Below are 20,032 nucleotides of genomic sequence, written 5' to 3'. Positions count from 1 at the left end.
TGAGTGCAGATGCTTTCACACAGGTTTAACACTTAACATCCTGTCATGCTCTGTGGCATCATGTATAACAATGGTGAGCAGGTCCATTCTGATGTCGTACCAAGATGGTGAGAGAAGCCATCTTAGAGACTCTGAAAGAGGATGGCAGCAGCTTCAGACACAAAGACTGCTCAGCTGCATCATGTTTCAGTATGAACAGAGACTAAAGTGACCCCATCTGCGTTTAGATCTGTGGGACAGACATCAGTAAGAAGGGTTGGAAGCTGCACTCACATTAGTGGGATATGTGAGGAGAAGGACTGACTGACTGACAGTGTCAATACAGGACATGATCAGACCGCGTCAGCAACAGCAGATAATTCTGCAGAGCGATATGATGGGTGGGCTGAGGTGCATGAAGCCCTCGTTACAAAGAAGCAAGCACATTTTAGAGTTCAGTGGTGCAGAAAGGCACTGGTCTACAGAGATGTGGGGAAAAAGTGATGTGGTCATGTTCTGGACATGTTCTGCATATGTGTCGTCCACCAAGAGAGAGACACGGGCCTGAGTGCTTGACCCCTGCAGTGTCTGTGGGCTGTGGGGACATTTCGATGGCATTAATTGGGGTCCACTTGTCCCTCTTAGAGAAAAGTCTCACTGCGGGTCAATGCTAAAGTGTTCTGAGTGATCCCACTTTTTCCTTTGATGAAACATTTCACGGCTGATAGCGGTGCTCTCTTCCAGGATCCATAGGGCCCAAGGGCTCACTGAATGGTTTGATGCATTGATGTGAATCATATGATATGGCCTCATCTCAACGCCGAGTGGAAGACGTGTTCGATAGCACTCTGCACCGCCATCATCAAAACACTAAATGGAATGTGATGGGATATTTGAATATTTAGATACTTTGTAGAGTCCATGTTCACTCAGCACATAAAGTTATAGTCACACAGTGTGTTCCCACATATGTGGTGACCGCTCTGGATGATTAAGGATGTACTCTGCTGCATCACATAAGTACATTCATTTGGTAACACGTGATGCAATGGTGTTAAAGTGGCTCTGTATTCTGTCCCTGCAGTCTCCTGGTTCAGGCTCTCCGTCTCCTCCAGGAGCAGAGTCATCGAGCAGACATCTGCTGCAAGATGACAGCTTTGAATCTTCTCCCTCCAGTAAAGAGGTGTGTTCAAAATTTTACTGTTCATTAGATATTCATTGCACTGTTCTATTATGTCTGCTAAGTTGAAGTAATGCTTGAAAAACTCCTTCTTTTCTCTTTTTATTACTAGTCCAGGAAAAGCCTTGCATCCTTCCCGACATATGTAGAAGGTAAGTGCTTCATCATCTGTTGCAGAGGGATTCAAACGAAGATGAAGGTTAGGTGCAGAGGGGATACTGCCTGACGTGAAAGGGACAGGTGTGTGCCGGTGTTCTGAAAGAAAAAAGGGAAATTCGTTCTGGTAGTTCAGTCGGCTGCTTTGGCTGCTCACCAACAGCAGCTCCTGGAGGACATTAAGGTACCTTCTGTTTCTTCTCATCACAGGAAGAGTAAACAGATAATCAAAGACAAGATTGCTGATGGACTGCCTGCAGTGCTGAATGAAATACTCAGATCCTTTAATTAAGCAAAAATACTATTAGGCAAAGACATTCAAAGCAAAAGGACCTCTTCTCAATCAGTCAACCTGAAGAAAAATATAGTTCATCCTTGTGAAATTAGGTCAGTGGAGTACAGTTGCTGAAATGTATATGATGGAAATATTTACTGATGGAAACTTTGGAATTCTCAAGGAAAAAGTGAAAGCACCGCCAGGAGGTTGGGAAGGTGAAATAAACAATGAATACAGAAGAATCAAATATGAAGATGAAAATTGTGACTGAAATAAATATCAGTAAGATGCTGATCCAAACACTGCAGAGGCAAAATGTGAAGATCTTGTGAAGCAAGCTGAGGCTCCAAGAAGAATCTGTCATTTCTTACCTGGAAATACACCCAAAAACTAAAATGCAAAATCACCTCTTAATTTTGATTATAATTTAGATTAGATAACATGGGCCAGGGTGACTGACAATATTTATGATAGCCTCTAAATATTGAATGCACAATCATTGCTTTAAACCAACATCCTGTCAGTGGACTGGGACTGTAAAATGCTAAACTAACTGTGAAATTGAATACTCAGGTCATTAGCTGGAAACAGACACGTTTTGACCCTCCCAGACACAACAACGTTGGCAGACTGGCAAGCTGTTGGCAAACAGAATAAATCCCGAAGACGGCATGGGGAATGTGTGTGTGCTGTCAGTATAACCTCTGCCTGTCCCACAGCTGCCGGTATTTGCTATGCCAAAGCTGATTCCCCAGTGATTCCCTGCTCATATGCAGCTTATTGAACTGAGTCTGTTTCCCAAATGTCAAGTCCTTCAGGAGACAGCAAGTATAGAGGAAAGTGACTGTGTGTGTGTGTGTGTGTGTGTGTGTGTGTGTGTGTGTGTGGCAAAAAACAACCTGCTCCGTAACTTATTGAAATTGCTGATGTTCATCATACTTGATATGATAAGAGACAATAATGAAAGCCCAATGTTGAGTTTCTAAGCGGTTGTCGATTTCCATAGCAGTTTCCATTGAAGAGCTACTAATTTGATTTCAGGTCAAGATATTTATTTATTCATTATTTTTTCTTATTGGAAGCTTTAGTTTTCATATTTGTCAGTTAGAACACTGCTGACCCTCTCTGGATCTTTAATAACATCCCTCTGTCACTGCCTCACTCATCACTTTTACCGATCACTTCTAAGAAAGTGAGAAGTCCATGTTCATTGTTTAATGGCAAGTGTTTGCAGTTGTAGTATGGATGACTTTCGAGGGATTTAGAAGATGTCAAGCAAACATGATTTTTATAAAAGTTTTCAAACGTTGCAAAAAATAAAAATAAAAAAATTACTGACTTGAAATGTCAGACAGTGTGCTTGAAGCAAGTTCAGAGATGAGGAGACTGACTGTGACAAACCTGTCAGTATAATTATGAATGGATAGTGAACATTTATACACTGCATAATGACCAAATCCAACCAGACAATTAAGATTAACATTTAAAATTTTTAATACATACACAGCATGGTATTGCAAGACAGTGTTATTATTAGAAAGTGGTACCCCTCAGCCAGTTTTTTTTCTTTCTTGCTCAAGTGCTAGAGGTAACCCTATCAGCTTGTTGAGGGAGCAGCTGGGGTGTTTTACGCAGTAGGAACTTGTGGTATATCATATTTCAGTTGCTGAACACTGAACTATGGTGTCCATGGTTGAATTTGTTTCAGTCTATTTGTTTTAGTCTGCAAAACTGGACAGGAACAGAATATGTGGGGGTGACTGGTAGTGCTTGCCATGCACCTTGAAGCATAGTTAGATTTATTTTTCATGTATTTCAGTGATATCCTTCTATAGTTTATAGTGATATAGTTAAATTCAGCCAAGTATGATCCTTTATCGATATAAAAATATTCATTAGTGCAGCTTATTATGTTAATCTGAAAGCTGGAGGGGAGACATTGTGTTCTATAGCTGGACTGAATCGCTCCCTCCCTCCCTCCAGTCCCAGGCCCATGTGACCCAGAGGACCTGATCGATGGGATCATCTTTGCAGCCAACTACCTGGGCTCCACCCAGCTGCTGTCCGACAAGACACCGTCCAAGAACATCCGCATGATGCAGGCGCAGGAGGCCGTCAGCCGCATCAAGGTGAAAGCACGCAGCACTCATGTAATGTACTCACACACTGATGTGAAGTCAGCAGATTGCACATGTATTGTTTACAAGCCACTTCTTTCTTGTGTTTCAGTTCAGTCTTTGTATCTCTCTATAGCTATCTGTTTATCTATGAGAATATTAGATCTGACACTTGGCTTGAGACAGTGCATGAATTCATGGAAACTCCAGTTAAACTGTATGCTTGTCCGTAATTTACACTATGCAGTGTGACTTTCAGTCAGGTAGTGTAAAAACTTAAATGTGTATCTTCTGACAGTATCTCTCAGTGAAGGTCTATGGATATATGCTGGTTGTAATGTTCTTGTGTTTACCTGTGACTGTTTCACTCCCCTCACTCCCTACCTGTTACCTGGATCCACCTGTTCTCAACTGTTCCAACTCCACCCAACCTCACCCTCCCATCATTTATTTGGTCAAGTAGCTCACAGTGACATTGCATTTTTCAGTCAGTGATAAGCACAACACACACACACACACACACACACACAATGGCCCCAGGCCTACCGGGGGCCTCACAAGACATCAGTGTCAATTTATCTATATATAATATGCATTAAAAGGAAGTAGGAGACCCCACCAGCTGCTGTGGAGGAGGATGGACAACTATGTGCTGAGGGAGAGGGAGGAGAAGTGAAGTAGGTAGCCAAAAAGTGATTGCCTGGCAAAAATTTCAACAGGTAAATGGGCCTGAATTGGTTTTAACCTACATCACAGGGCTAAACAAATATACAACAAGTTCTTTTCCACACACATTCTTTCTTTTTTGCCCCTCCCCAAGGGTCTAAATAAAGACCAGTGCTCTTTTCGTCACACAGGCTGCCACATGGCAACATCTGCTATGCACTGCATTAATTTCCATTTCCATGTTGGTGACTATTCCCATACTCCCACAAGATCCAGAAACACTTCCCATTCTTAAATATTGTTTATCCAGTGTTAGATCTTGGCAGTGTGAGACGTTTCTCAACTTGAATAAAGGTGATTACCATAATATATAAATATATCAGTCCACCAGATATATAGCCACATAAGTGAGATTACTTCACTGTGTCCCCAGCCCATTAAGTTCAGGCTACAAACTGTTGTGTATTAACTACCAAATTTTTCTTATTCTCTACATTACCATACATACACTCAAAGTGTAACTGTCAGAAAAACACATTGTGTTATAATTTCTTGCTTGATGATGAAGTCTGATAAATAAGGTAAATAAGGTAGGTAAAAAATGGAAAACAAATTTCCAAATGGCTCCACAATCTAAAGCAACCAAACATTTTGCGCTTGTGGGATTGTCTCAGAGCTCACTCAGCATCGCCAAAGGTGTCAGTGTTCCCGCTGGATCTCATCAGCTCTGTCTTAATCTACCAAACTGAAATTCTTTTTCTTTCAGCTCCTGCTGTGACATTATCACTAAAATGCCGCTTCACATGTTGAAAGTCTCCCAGAAGGCACAGGTTTTCTGCTTGAGTGAACAGAACTGACCAGCTTGAGGAGTTTAGTTCAAAAGGAGTATTCATTTCCCAGAACACAGTGAATTAGTCCTGCTGCAGCTAGACAGCTTGGTGCAACTGATGGACCTGAACACCTGTGGAGGGTCTTAAAAAACTATAACAATGTTAGCCATTGTTATAGTCTGTCTTTGTGCTCCCAGTCTTCAGCTTTTCCTTTTGCACATTGAAACAATAGCAGAAGAAGGTCTGTTCATGAAAGTCAGTTACTGTTCTAGAGGCCAAACAGCAGAGCCACCTGCTGGTACAGGAAGGCTAATGCAAATACACTGTACTGTGAGAGCATACAGTTTCAGCAGGAACATAAAATGAACACTGACACCAGTCCAGAGTGTGTTGGCTGAGGCTGGACTGTGTTGGCAGGAAGTATTCTATAGCCATATGGTGGTCAGGACAGATGAACTCCCCTGTTTTCAGCTGTGGGACAGTCAAAGGCTGATGGGACTCCACTCTGGCTCCACTCTCGAGCTAATCAACCTGCCTTTGAGTTGGTGGGAGGTTTAAAACCCCCCTCAGTGTTTATTCTGAGATCTTAATCTGTGAACACCCTGGATGAATGCTGTAAAGTGAACTATGCAGCTCAGTAAGCGCTGAGATAATCCCATCAAGCCACCTTAAACTAGATGTTATGGATTCAGAATTACCTGTCGTCCTGCAGCTGCACGGCCTCTGAGGTCAGTGTGTAAGTGTTGGCATTTTCTGCTGTGTTCTGGCCATGTATGGCTGCCATACCATAACGGCTGCAAAGAAGACTCTCTGACTATTAGTACAATTGAAATTCAGAACTAAAAATTACACTATTTTTATTTGTATGCTTTATGTTTACGGCTTTGTAAACAAAAAGATTTTATGTTTTACTGCTTTGTTTACGTATCCTAAAGTTAACCAGATACCTGTAGAGCTGGCATTAAAATTTCATCATGATCCTTGCCAATGTGCGCAGTAGGCAAGATCAGGGAAACATAGACATGCCGTCGGAGTGGGTAAAACAATAAATGTATGTACAAATTAATTTAATTGAATCTAATAATAAACATATGTGCTCTTCATGGCGAGATGCACTACTGACCACAGAGGGTTTGCGGGGTCATTGCTGTGTGTGCAATATTGCACACTATGTGCAAGATGAAGTACAATTATAAAATAATGTGACTGGGTATGCCTGACAGTATTCTCATGCAGCTGAGTCAAATTATATTCAATTTATATACATTTACTTTTTACACTGTGCAGTCAGTCAGTGTTTAAAGCCTACTGCAGATTTTAGTAACACTTTATATGAACACCTCATCTGTGGTGCGTTATGGGGACATTCATACTATATTATACTGCAATCATTGTGTTTATTGCTAAATTCATAAACACACATTGGAGTATTATAATAGCGTATTATGATACACTGCCTGTTACCCCTTATTAGATGTGGTTGTTTCTATTTCTGTTTTCTATTTCTATGTCTTTATTTAGCATCGTAAATTTGCATATATAACCTGAAAAACTGGCCTGTATTGTTTGTCTGTACGTATAAAGCCTTCACCTAACCTTTCAGTAACGGTAAGCTTCTCGGGGAAACCATCTATATGCACTATACCTCTTACGTAAGACATGCACGCCAGATTTGATGTTAACGTTACACAAAAGCATAACAACCGCACAAACAATTTCCTGCACATGAGCACATGTACAAAATAGCAAACACTGTGCAGGACAGTGGTTATAACATGTGACATACACTGAACAACCGTCCCTGCCTCCCTCCCTGTGATCCAGTCAGTCTCTCCTGTGCACTGCTCTAACCCATTACTCTCCTGTCTGCTTTATTCCATGCCTGGCAGACGGCCCAGAAATTAGCCCAGCACAGGAAGAAGGTGCAGTACCTACATATCCGTCCTGTCCTCCACTCTGCAGAGCAAAGCTCCTCTTTTCCCTCTGCTTGGCTTTTTTGTCTCTCTTTATGTCTGTCTGTTTTTATATCACTGTCCTGTCCTTTGTGTCCTCTTCAGTGTTCTGTCATTCTGATGTATTGTTGGCATTTTCCTGAATCCAGCAACTAGCTTTGTATAGTTGGAGGCGATGTTCATTGTTTTTGTCCCTCCCTCAGGTCTCAAGTCGCCTCAGCATTTTTTCATTCCATATAAGACATTTTGTCACATCCATAAATTTTGGACACTGGTGTCTGTCAAGTTAGTCATCTACTCATCATGGAAGGAATCCAGTTTGCTGGATGCAGGAAACAGCTGTGATCTTTGTGCCACTATGAGTTCTTGCTGCGTTTGTGGTGGCATGCAGCGTGCTTTCTTTCTCTGCTGCTGATTTTGTGTTTGTAGTGATACTATGAATGACAGCACATAATAACCTGAATATTCTTGTTTGCCAACATACCAAGGATCAGTTGCTGAAATGCAATGTCTGATCTGTGCATCTAGTACAGACAGGGGTATGGGATATGCTTTGTGTAATTGCAGTGCTTTAAACAAAATGTCAGTATGCTAACTTGCTAACAGGCACGAAACCAAAAGTGGCTGATGGGCTTGCATCTGAACACGAAGAGACAGACAAATTCAAAGTCTTACCTGATGATAACGTCAAAAGTTCATCCGTGTCAACAGGACCATGTGCCTTATTTCATGGCAATCTATCCAAAGTATTGGTTGAGATATTCCTTACTGTACCAAATAGGTGCACCATGCAGGTGCACGTTAGCGAGCGACAGCAGGCGAAGGTGTGTGTCTCTGTGTTTGAGATCAGTTCGACCAGTGCCTGATCCACTTTTTAATCCCAAAAGTTTAGAAGTAAACTCTCAGCTCTCCTGCTGATAAACTGCAGCCAGTGAGAGCAGATTACGATGTGTCTAGTGTGAATTCCTTCAGGTTCATTCGTTCCTCTGGCTGCCCCCTCGGCGGCCTCCAGAGCTTCCCTGTCCTCAGTGGTTCTGTGCCCCTCTGCTCTGCCACACAACACAATTTTTTTTAGAAACTTGAATGAATGAACCTCAGTCAGCTACTGAGTGAGGATTTTCCCTTGTCACTGATAAGAAGTGCATTATTTGTATCAGATACTCGTTTCAGCTGAATGTCCTCTCAACCTTAGTAGAGAGTAAATGGACTTTATCCTACTACTTTATGCTACGTTTCTTATACTTCTCATTCGCTAATACACTTTTTATAATTACTTTATAAAATATGAGGTGCTCTTGGTGATTTGACAACTGTATATTAATAGATTAAAATTACCTCTACCTTAGCTTGCTACAGCGTTAAAACGAATGCTTGCGTACGAGTATAATAATACAATAATATAATTTCAGTCAGCAAAGGGAAGTCACATGGGAATGATTATTATGTGAAAATAGAATATAAACAGTGTTGATATTTGTTGTTAGAACTCTGATTTTGTCACTCTCCAAAGGAAAAATGAACAACACAGCAGTGGGACATTTGGAGGTGATGCTCCTGGTCTTTGTACTGAAGCTAGGCTGAACACATTCTGGATCTCTGTACTTGATGCACAGAGATGAAACTGAACTTGTCATATGACTCTGGCTTAAAATTTCTGCAAATCTTGAATTATTTCTTTAAAATGCATATGCCATGCTGCACAGTATTTTTCACTGCGCAAGTCAGTTGTGACAGTGCACATTCATACATGACCTGCTGAACGACTAAAAACACGCACTACTAATCGCTATATGACCTTTTGACATACTGTGTTACTATGGAAACTGCTTAGCAGTTCTTTGATTTTGGTTTTCAGTGACTCATTTTGTGTGTGTATGTGTGTATATAGAAGCAGTTGCACCTATACCATTTGTGACTGCTGCAGTAGCTGCTCTGTTAGATATATTTAAGATGTGTAGGCGGGTGGGGTGAGTGCAAAATTCCATTTGGACAGACATGTTGAAACTGCTGAAGCTGAATTTCTGATTAAAACAGACTAATGGTAACAAGAGGGTGATAGCAAAAATCTTTTAAAAGCCTTTTAAAAGTCTTTTAAAAGAGATAGCAGTTCTGACCAAATCAATGAACATGCCTGCTTGTGAGCTGAGATACAAGTATGAGTGTTTTTAGCTATTTTTCAGAAAAACAACTTTCATGGCAGCATAAATATTTGGCATCCGGTGCTCTGACCTTGTCACTCCCCACAAGGATGCACTGAGCTCAGCAAGGCAAGGACTGGGGAGTGATGTTAATAAATGAAAAGCTGTATGAACAGCAGAGCTTTAAGGTGAGCAGGGTGGCAGCAGAGCACCGGTGGATGAAGTAAACCGAAGGACGTGTTACAGTTACAGTAAGAAGTTGACAAGTTGACTGTCTGGACTAGCTGTCAGGCTTTGCTTCACTTTGGAGAAATATCAGTGTTGGAATCCACTGAAATTCAGTCCAAGTTGGATTTAAAGATAATAACTCTTGACATTCACTTTTCAATCGTACAAGGGGTGACTGTTTCATACAGATTTTGAGTGGAGTAAAACTTTAAAAAAGTCACACAGTGTGTGTGAGACTAACAGTGTGCCCACATCATATTAGAAGAAGAGAATGAATGGCATTACAGCTTCCTGTGCCACAGCCAAAGTGTTTATATTTATGCATGTAATATCAACTATAAAGTCTTTTGTTACTTTGATTTTTTTTGTGTTGGAATGCTTACACAAAGCTTTTTCCTTCAGTTTGGCACCTTTCACTGATTGTGACACCAAGCAGGAAGTACTGGAGCCTAGCAAAAAAGCAGGGGCACAGTGAGGGAAAACTCTTTGGTGACTTGACTTTATGTTCCCAAAAGCTGAAATGCATTCTGAGTAGTAGAATATTGTAGTAGTAGTAGTAGTAGTAGTAGTAGTGTTAGTAGTAGTTTCCTTCCTTATTAACAATTTTCTAAAATGAATGAACTTTGAAATCAGTAACTAACGAGAAGGCAATAAATTATTGAATTAATTTAAGCCATTACTTAATTGCTTTTATTTTTCAAATATTCATTTTGGCTTACACAAACATATTCTTTCAAATTAAGTGAGATGGCTGGTAGTAATTGTACCATTCTGCTGTTAAGTTTACTCATTGCTGCTGCACATTTGATGATGATGACCGTTAGGAGTAGATTTGCTGAAAGCTGAGCGCTTTTTTCCAAATGCTGCAGTGTTTGAAATATTTGTATAAATTGTTCCTTCCCTCCATGTAGCCATTGATTTTCTTTACCATGTCTGTGTCTGTTTCTTTCAAAGAGCCTTAGAGGAACAGTCCCACATTTGGGAAACATTCATGTTCACTTTCTTGCCAAGAGTTAAATGAGAGGATTGAAAAGTGTGAACAAGGTCAAAGGTTGAATGCGTAGTTAAAGAGAGGTTTCCCTGTACAATGAAATTCTTCCTTTATCTTCCAGTTTGAATGCTCTTTTACAATGAAACACGAGCTATAAAAGTGAAATATTCAATGATATAAGAAAAAATTATAACAAAAAGTAAAAAATATCACAAAAGATACTACGAGAGCTTTATTGTTATATGACTTTTACAGTGACAAAAGCAGATGTTTCCTGGAGCTGCAGCTGATAGATTTTCATTGTATACTGTAATTAAGGTGGGAGGATCCATCAAAAAGCCCAGCCGTAGCTTTCTTTGGAAGATGGTCAGCAATAGTGTAACGAAGTCACTATTTATTGATCAACAAGCCAACAAAAGGACAGATTATAATTGGCTGTGCAGTCTTGACTTATTGCCATTCATTTAGCAGCTGTTTGAACTTTCAAGTAAATTTGCTTTTGCTGTGTGCTCTGCTTGTAATAAGACTTTACACTCTGCTCGTTCTCTCACTAACATTTTGGCCTTTTAATGCCTGAATTTGTTATTTACGAATGCGTGTCTAATACCGATATGTGTGGCTGTGTGTGTAGGCCTCAGAGGGTGAGCCTCAGCCCATGACGGAGGTGGATCTCTTCATCTCCACCCAGAGAATCAAAGTGCTCAACGCTGACTCCCAGGTACTCACTCTGACAGACGTACGACACACAACTGCAGTGCCTTTTCCTGTCGCCATACTGATTTCACCAGCAGTTTAAATAGTACGGCTAAAAGGTGAATTCCTGTTTGATTCATTATTGTAGTTATATGCATATCCCTGTTATGGGTGGCTGACATTAATGGGTATTCAAACTGCTTTCAAACATGCTTTTAACCTTGTTACATCAACACACACTTAATTTAAACATAAACAAACAAACAAAAAAGAAACTCACCCAATTTTTTTTTGGTTTATCTTTACACAATGCTTTTTTAAATTCATTAATTTATTTTTATTTTCAAAATAAATCTCAGTTTCACCAAGTAAGATATAAAAATATTCCAATTCCACACACTGTTTTCGGCCGCTGCTTGTGCCCGACCTTCTCGCCTCACCTCTCTCCTGTCCCCGCCTGTCACGTTTTCTTGTTCCCGGGATCATAAACTGCATCAGAGCTGCTGTAAATCACCTTTGTTCTGTATGCCCTGTCGTCAAACTCACCTCCGCTGTATCTGGTACCTGTCGATTGTTGAGCTGAGTTCACTGGGAGGCTGTTGAAGTGAGGTTGAAATGCGTATCTGACATGGTTTTTGAAGAAAGAAAGTATAAAAATACTTCAAATGGCACTCATTCATTCTCCCTCAATAAGTATGAAATTTGCAAATAATTTTCATTTCTAATTTAATTGCTGGACTCAAGATATCTCCTACTTCACTGTAAAGTCAATTCTCAGTCTACATAAGTAGACTGGAGACTTCAAGTGTCCACATCACACTTGTGTATGCTGAATATTGATTGGCTTCCAAACTGTCTGTGATGTCAGTAATCCTGCTTGTTGGCTCCGCCTCTTAAAGTCAGATTTTTAGTGAAGCGCATGGACAATTTGCACTTTCAGTAATTGATGTAAAAACAGCATTTTAGTGTCATTCTACACAGTGAAGCTCAAACATTCAGCTGCAGCAAAAAGAAGAAATTCACAGTTTTACTTGAGCGGGAGGTCCAGTGGATTTAGTGTGTCCATCTTGTTGGTGTTAAATTAAATTTTGTATGTTTGGTTACTTAGTTTGACTCTACAAGTTATGATTGTCTGACCACCAGGAGACCATGATGGACCACCCTTTGCGGACCATCTCCTACATTGCCGACATTGGCAACATTGTGGTTCTTATGGCCCGCCGTAGGATGCCTCGACCCGACTCCCAGGAGAATGTGGAGGCCTCAGACCCTGGTCAAGACAGCAAGCGCCAGTACAAGATGATCTGCCACGTCTTTGAGTCTGAGGATGTGAGTCCAACAGCAATTATATGTCTTTGCTTGTCAGAAGGGTTTTTGTCATTTTGACGATTTAATCAGCTGTGAAACTGACTGCAGTTTGTTAAAAAGCGCTTGAGTGGACCACAGGATTATTATTACTTCTCCTGCTGTTTTCTAGGCCCAGTTGATTGCCCAGTCCATCGGGCAGGCCTTCAGTGTGGCTTACCAGGAATTCTTACGGGCCAATGGCATAAACCCTGAGGACCTAAGCCAGAAGGAGTACAGTGACCTGCTCAACACACAGGACATGTACAATGATGACCTCATCCACTTCTCCAAGTCTGAAAACTGCAAAGATGTAAGTTGGACATTCAGACGCTATTTTACTGATTCAGGTAGATCAATTTGTTCTTTAATCATAAGTTAGATACTGCTCAACATGAAAAAGTCAGTGATCATGTTCTTTACCTCTGCCACACACATTTACATGAATGTATATGAAATAACCACTGTAACTACACTGTTCTGCATTACTTGATGTGTTTTTGCATTATTATGGGGAAAACTGAAAACATTTCTTGATTTCACTCACTCACTGATATGATTTTGCGTTGGGTTTGTTTGCTTGCATCCTGCCTGCTGTGACATCAGGTGTTCATAGAGAAAGCTAAAGGAGAGATTCTGGGCGTGGTCATTGTGGAGAGTGGGTGGGGCTCCATCCTGCCCACTGTCATCATTGCCAACATGATGCATGCTGGGCCAGCTGAGAGGTCTGGCAGACTGAACATAGGAGACCAGATCATGTCCATTAATGGGACCAGTCTAGTGGGACTGCCACTGTCTACCTGTCAGAGCATTATCAAGGTATGTGTATGAAATTATCACCACTGGCATCTGGCATATTTCTGTGTGGTGATGAATACCTTTTGACAGTTCACTTATATCATGTACTGCTTTTACATAGGGTCTTAAGAACCAGTCTCAGATCAAGCTAAACATTGTCAGATGCCCCCCGGTGACCACTGTACTCATCAGACGGCCAGACCTCCGCTACCAGCTGGGCTTCAGCGTCCAGAATGGGATTGTCAGTAGCACTGTGGTCCTACTCTTTTTTTAATGTTCAACGTGTGTTAATTTGCAACAGTAAAATTTGATTTGTCATGTTAAAGGCCTGATTTGTTCCTTCAACAGATCTGTAGCCTTATGCGTGGGGGCATTGCCGAACGGGGCGGGGTCAGAGTGGGTCACCGCATTATCGAGATCAACAGCCAGAGCGTGGTGGCCACTCCACATGAAAAAATCGTCCACATCCTGTCCAACGCTGTGGGAGAGGTGAGACATCATCCCAAACACTGACCTAACAAACACCGTGATCTGCATCACACAGTAGACTAACCAACTGAAGGAACTATGGGAAAATAACAGCCATGTATCATCGAGAATTTCTGCACTCTGAGGCCATATGATTATTAGAGCTTTTAGCAGAGAACGTCACAGCTCAGTTGCTATGCAGGAGAAACAGCATCAAATGTCTCCTAACTGGCATTGCAGCAAGGACTGCTTGGTTATAAACAGCAACAGCAGCTACATGACACCCAAAGGTGCATGCCAGTGCAACCAGTCTAAGCAGCTCAGCACTTAGGGCAGCTTTAAGCTTTAGAGCAACATCCTGACCTCTCAGTGTACTCTCAGGTCAGAAGTGTTCGAAACATATCTTTGATATTAGCTTCAGCCACTTTAAGTGTCTGAATGATATTTCATATATCTTAAATAACTCAACAATTAAATGGACCCATTTAATTTAGATAAATACTTTACCATGCATATCTAAGACAAATGTATACAAACCCAAGCGGACAGATCATCAAGTATGTCTTAATCTTTCTCAGTAAGAGAATAGAGAGGGAACTTTTATACATATAAATACTCACAAAATGGTCCCAAACAAATGCGCATTTCCTCTTGAAACTATATACTTGTTAACCCTTTGAAAACAGCATAAAACGTAAAAAAGACAACATTATCAACAGTGGCAGTTGCTAGAATCCAGTGAGATGTGTGGACTGGCAACCTTTGGCACTTGATCTTCAAAGCACTTAAAAGCACCGTAATAACCGAATGCTGTGTTCTGTCTGTGACTCAGATCCACATGAAGACAATGCCTGCAGCCATGTACCGCCTGCTGACCGCCCAGGAGCAGCCTGTTTACATTTAAAAAGACAAAGCCCTGACCTCACACACCCTTTAAATGTCCCGCAATCATCAGTCACTCCCCAAGCTGACACCCTCTGCCCCCGTGCTCATCCTGCGCCCTTCTACCCACATCTGGACTATAGTGAGCTTGTTGGGCTGTTCTGTTGCTCAGCTTTGTCTTCACGTGACAACAACAGAGAAACCTGACAAATTTGTTTGTGTGCTTTGGCTAAAGGTACAACTAGTTGAAAGGATGTTTACACCTGATGCATTTTCACCACCTTGTAGTGCTCCACACCATGACTGGGCTTTCAACTGTGCTGCTATGTCACTGGCAGAGCACTGCCTGTGGCTAGTAATTTCTCCTCCACCAAATCATTGATGTGACAAAATCTTTTTTTTTTTTTTTTTTTTGATTGATGTGCATTTTATGCACTCATGCTTTAGCTACATTCCATGGGACCAAGCTTGCTTTCGACCTCAGCTCTCTCTCCTGCCACTGTTATTCCCTCAGACTACTCCACTATGGTGTTCTTTGCACAACACAGAGCTCTCCACAGAGGGAGTATGTGAATCTCGCTGACAAATGAGTGTGTGAATACACACTCCCCCTCATCACATTCCACAAGTTGGCTGCATTGTTGAAGCATTTCATGCAGCTCCATTTTGTATTTCGCATTTCCAACAGGAAAGCTTTTACGCTATTGTAGTTTGGTTGTTTTGTTTCCATTTGGTTAATTTTTGTATCCTCTGTACATAGCACCAGCAGTTGCTCCAGTCAGCATGTAATGACCCCCATTAGACTCCTCTGATCCACCACAGACCAGTGTCCAAACATCAAGCTGACTCACATGAGACCCTGTTCCACCAAACCTGATGACCTAAGACGTCCCCGTGTCAAGGTGTTTATACAAGATGCGGGAATGGAAAGTAAGCCCGCTGTTTTCTAAGTTACCCCAGGCTGATGAATCTAAATGTGATGGTTATTCCCTTTCTTCCCCTGAAATCGGGAGGAGAGGATAAAACAATCCTCTGCCTCTTGTGTGGTGGACAAACAATATGAGCATACCAAGACTTAATATTTTGGCTTCTGTTCACTGCTTTTTTTTTGATAATGTAAGTTATGTGGCATGAGTTTAGGATGACAACATGCTACCACAAGTGGATGTACAAAGCACCATACTGCACTGTGTACGATAGTGTAGGCATTTTCTCTGAAGGTTTGGGGGGGCTCTGCGCTACTAAAAGGGATGTACATTAAACACTGCTCATCGCAAATACAGCAACAAATGTATGGGGGAAAAAAACACTTTCACAGCACTAATTTCATCAGCACAACAACCACCACTCTGTTGTTCTCAGCTTCTCTTTCTAACTCAAATACTGTTCACTTCCAGTTAACTGTTTTAAGCGTGATGGGGAACAGTGAGAGCAGTGGAAACAAACATGAAGGAGTTAAAGCTGGAGCTGATCAGAAAACAGGGAGGCTTTTTACCAAAATATGATGAAATATGATACACCCATAAAAGACGAGAATTTAAATTTTGTCTCTAAAATAAGCTTCTTTCAAGTCAAGACCTAATTCTCTAAATTATGGTCGTGGTAACTATTGGAGAATTTACAGTAATCAACAAATAACATTTAACCTAAGTGCAGTCAAGATACAGTGTAACTATTGATCACCAAAGACATACACATTTCTACATGTAGCAGTATTTAATAACCAAATTTGTGAATGGGTAACAGAATTTTATTATGAGTTCAATGTGTCATTTTTGCGAATTTTAATGTTCTCTTAAATGATAAGAACTGGGTAATTATCATTGGGAAGGAGGGCATTTTACAGGAAGGGAAATGTGTAATCAGGATTGCTATTACACTATTTTGAATGATGCATGTGACAGCTGTGACACAATACACAGTCCAGTTCAATATATTTTCCATCAGTGTATTCAGACAAAGCTGTATTTTGAGTCAAGCTGAGGGAATACATGTCCCTAACTGCAGCATAACTGCATGTATTCCAAGGCCACTCTGTCTTCAGATCATACAGTGGAGTCATACCGAAAGAGCAGCAAATGTTCACCACAACAGTTCATTTCCACCTAAGCTCTAAATTATCCCTCAACAGTCACATTTCTGTTCCAGCAATGCAAACCTGTCAGGCGTTAAACTCTTATCAAAAGTGCAATGAGTTTTTGTGTTCATTTAGAAAAAGATAAAAAAAAAAAAAAAAACAAAACTGAAACATAACCCTTTTAGTCTGATTTTCTTTCTCTATATTTTAATGTTTCAGGGAAATTCGATAAATACTGTGTATTAATACATGAACACAGTGTATAGTAGCTTGTTTTTTCAGAATGGTGCTTTTCTTTAATGTACTCTTGAATGACAGTGTTTAACAAGTTGCTGTATGTTTTATCCCATTTACTATAAAATGTATATTCTTTGCATTGCTGGTGGCCATTTCCAAAGTGCAATATGCTTTTTATTTATCTTTAAGAAAATCAGCTTGCAAAAAAACCTGAAACCTGAGGTAGATAATCCATCACAGTGAGCATTATTGTTGTTTCTAACCTTGACAAATTGGATGTTGGTAAGTCAGTGACTTCCTCTAGAAACAAAAATATAAAAAGGAAGGTTCTACTGTGGAAAATGGTCAGCTGGGATGTTGAGAAACAGTGTTGGGTTAAAACATGCAACAACTCTGGCATGGACAGACTGTGGATGTTCCCGATTGGCTGCTGTTTTGAACTGAAGATACTTTGAATCAACGTGTGTTTTAGTAAAAGTGCTGAGAATCACGAGACAAACTAACGTGAGCAAAGTACGGAGGTTTTCCGTGACAGCCGTCTTGTAAAGATAGGGGTAGGACATGTTAAATCTGTCACAGTGAATGTTTTTAATGCATACTGATGTATGATACAACAACAACAACACGCATGAATACCTTTTAAACTGGTTTACTTTTACTGGAAGAGGTTCTCTACCATTTCCATGCATCAGGAGGTCAGTTAGACACCTGATAAATACAGTAAATTCAAGTCTGTGGTACAGTTATCCAGACTGGGCTAGATGCCACACTCATATTTAGTAGTCTACAGTTGGCATATTTTGACTAACAGTAACAGTACTGTAATATTACATTGAATACAAGAACACAGTGTTAAGATTGTCCCCTTGATAAAACCTTGTTTGCTGGCTAGCAAGATAGTTTTGCACAGGTTCCTCTTGTTCATTTTTAACCAATTACTTGCTGATAAAATGGATGTTTACATTTTAAATCTACAGTACATCCAAAAAGTAACTTTCATACCTCACAGTCAGGTTTTTTTTTTTTGTTGAAAACGTCTGTAGCGGTGAAATGATCCCGCTCCTTTTCCACAGGCAAAGAGAGTATCCTACTGAGAATGTGCACGGTTAAGTGTCATCACTCTAGCTCCACTCTCATTGGAGGAACTGAATGTGTTACAGTTGTCCCGTTTCAACAGCCCCTGGTCTCACCTGTCTGTCTAGAAAAGCCCATCAACAAGCTGTTTTTATTTCTTTTGGGTCAGAAATGAGCTACAACACAGAGACTGAAGCTTGGACTGAAGCTGAATTGATGTTTTCTACTGTGACTGACTGCAATGACAGATGATGTTAGAGTTTACACAAAAGCAGAAGGTCGTTTTCCTTTTCTCCTTTTTTTATTTTGAGACTGTCACAGATGGTGGATCCATGTTCTTCCTTGTAAAACTAAACCAGTCTGAAGAGGGATTTGCTCTCCACATGACTTGTGGTGTGTGCTATCTGTAAGACTGATGAACAACTCCATGGAAAAAGGCTACTAAATGTGGACTTTCTGGATTTTTTGTGAATCCCTGGAGCCTCTTTGCTGCAGTTCACTAAAGCATTTGAACCCATCAGCAACTCCTCTGCTCCCTTCCTATTTCTCTGGGAATGTACCCATATTTTTTAAAAATTTAACAAGTTTTTGTTTTCCTGTTGGACATTTTCAACAGGACTTGTGTTCTCCTTCTACTATGAGTTTAAGGCTAAACTGTAACATCTATCCCATTGTACAACCCTCTTTCATAACCCACTGCTTATTCCAAATGTCTGTCCTCATTACTGAAGCTCATCTTGGCCTTACTACTGCTGGACTTTTTATGATGATGATGATGATGTTAAAACTGATATTGAAGAAGAATAGACTGGAACACAGCTTCTCTGGAGCCATGTGTTTACGCTGTACCATTCTCACTTTTAGTGTGTGTGTGTGTGTGTGTGTGTGTGGCGTGTGTGGCGTGTGCGGTGTGTGATTACAACCAATGTACTCCATGTTCAAACAAAAACCAGCTGGATATATAAAATACGCATATAGATGAAATATATAGAAAACTATGTAAAGGTATATACTTCCAATGGTTTTGTGCTTCAGTCAATAGAAAGCAATTTCAAGGGTCTTTAAACGTGAATGGAATGTACAAAACTTTGTGAAATGACATTCATGTATATATATGTATACAGCTAGAGCACAAGATAATTTAAGGTGTGTGATATTTTCCCTCCATGTTCTGTCAGGGATTGTAGGCTAGCGTAACACAATGGAGCTAACCAAGGAAACAAGCACTTGAAGCCAGTAGCAGACAGCAGGGTTGGCTAACAAGTATATATAAGTGCACTCATTTTGAATGTAACTGAAATGTTATCTCTCAATGTGTCTAAAGATTAAAGAACATACAAGAAATATACCATTTCTGCAAAGCAGCAGCAATGTTTATTTATTTGCTAGCTTATTTTTCCCGTGATGTTCTATTGGAGCTACAGTTCTGTACCAGAGCCAGAATGTTTGTAACAGTATTTACAACAATAAATGACTTGCAGAAGGACTGAGGTGTTTCAATGAGCCAAGCCTGATAGTGAAGATTTCTATTGTTTATTATTGCTTTTTATTCTAGTAGACAGTCTTATTTTCTGGCATCACAATTTATGCACATGTCCTGACATTGCAAGGAAATATGTTCACATGAGGTTTTTATGTTGTGATCACTGAGTTGTGGATGTAATGTCAGAGTTGCCCCAAAGGATTGTGTTGCAGCCACTGCAGCCAGCTGATCTACTGGACCAATTCCAAAACTTTAGGTAAGGATGAATAATTTTCTTACCAAACTATGTAAATTAAAGGCATAGGTTTAGAAACACTGGAATTCCCCTCTATGAAAGACTCAGACGGTTTGAAACCTATCAAATGTGAGCAGAGAGAGTCAAGATGACAGTGATCCTGACATATCACGTCAATACTTTAACTATAGCATGATGAAGTAGTGCTTGGTGATGAAAGCTGGGCA

General features: G+C 40.4%; 1 protein-coding gene across 8 annotated transcripts in view; it reads left to right on the top strand.

Annotated features, from left to right (window-relative positions):
* Window positions 1–19,572, top strand: part of apba1a (amyloid beta (A4) precursor protein-binding, family A, member 1a) — a 38,208-nt gene extending 18,636 nt beyond the window's left edge. For 5 of the 8 annotated variants that reach the window (XM_046386149.1, XM_046386145.1, XM_046386148.1 and 2 more), the window contains 11 exons: window positions 1,064–1,162; window positions 1,272–1,311; window positions 3,576–3,721; window positions 7,095–7,127; window positions 11,146–11,232; window positions 12,351–12,536; window positions 12,685–12,864; window positions 13,158–13,370; window positions 13,471–13,590; window positions 13,698–13,838; window positions 14,650–19,572. In XM_046386149.1, coding sequence (XP_046242105.1) covers window positions 1,064–1,162; window positions 1,272–1,311; window positions 3,576–3,721; window positions 7,095–7,127; window positions 11,146–11,232; window positions 12,351–12,536; window positions 12,685–12,864; window positions 13,158–13,370; window positions 13,471–13,590; window positions 13,698–13,838; window positions 14,650–14,721 — 1,317 coding nt within the window. In that variant the 3' untranslated portion in view covers window positions 14,722–19,572. The remainder of the gene's footprint in view (window positions 1–1,063; window positions 1,163–1,271; window positions 1,312–3,575; window positions 3,722–7,094; window positions 7,128–11,145; window positions 11,233–12,350; window positions 12,537–12,684; window positions 12,865–13,157; window positions 13,371–13,470; window positions 13,591–13,697; window positions 13,839–14,649) is intronic. The other 3 variants (XR_006843148.1, XM_046386151.1, XM_046386152.1) reach the window with 3 other exon arrangements.
* The last annotated feature ends 460 nt before the right edge of the window (window positions 19,573–20,032 follow it).

Source organism: Scatophagus argus, chromosome 4, assembly GCF_020382885.2.
Source record: "Scatophagus argus isolate fScaArg1 chromosome 4, fScaArg1.pri, whole genome shotgun sequence".
Taxonomy (NCBI): Eukaryota; Metazoa; Chordata; class Actinopteri; family Scatophagidae; genus Scatophagus; species Scatophagus argus.
Note: the sequence above shows the minus strand (reverse complement) of the source record. Positions and strands in the feature narration are given on the sequence as shown.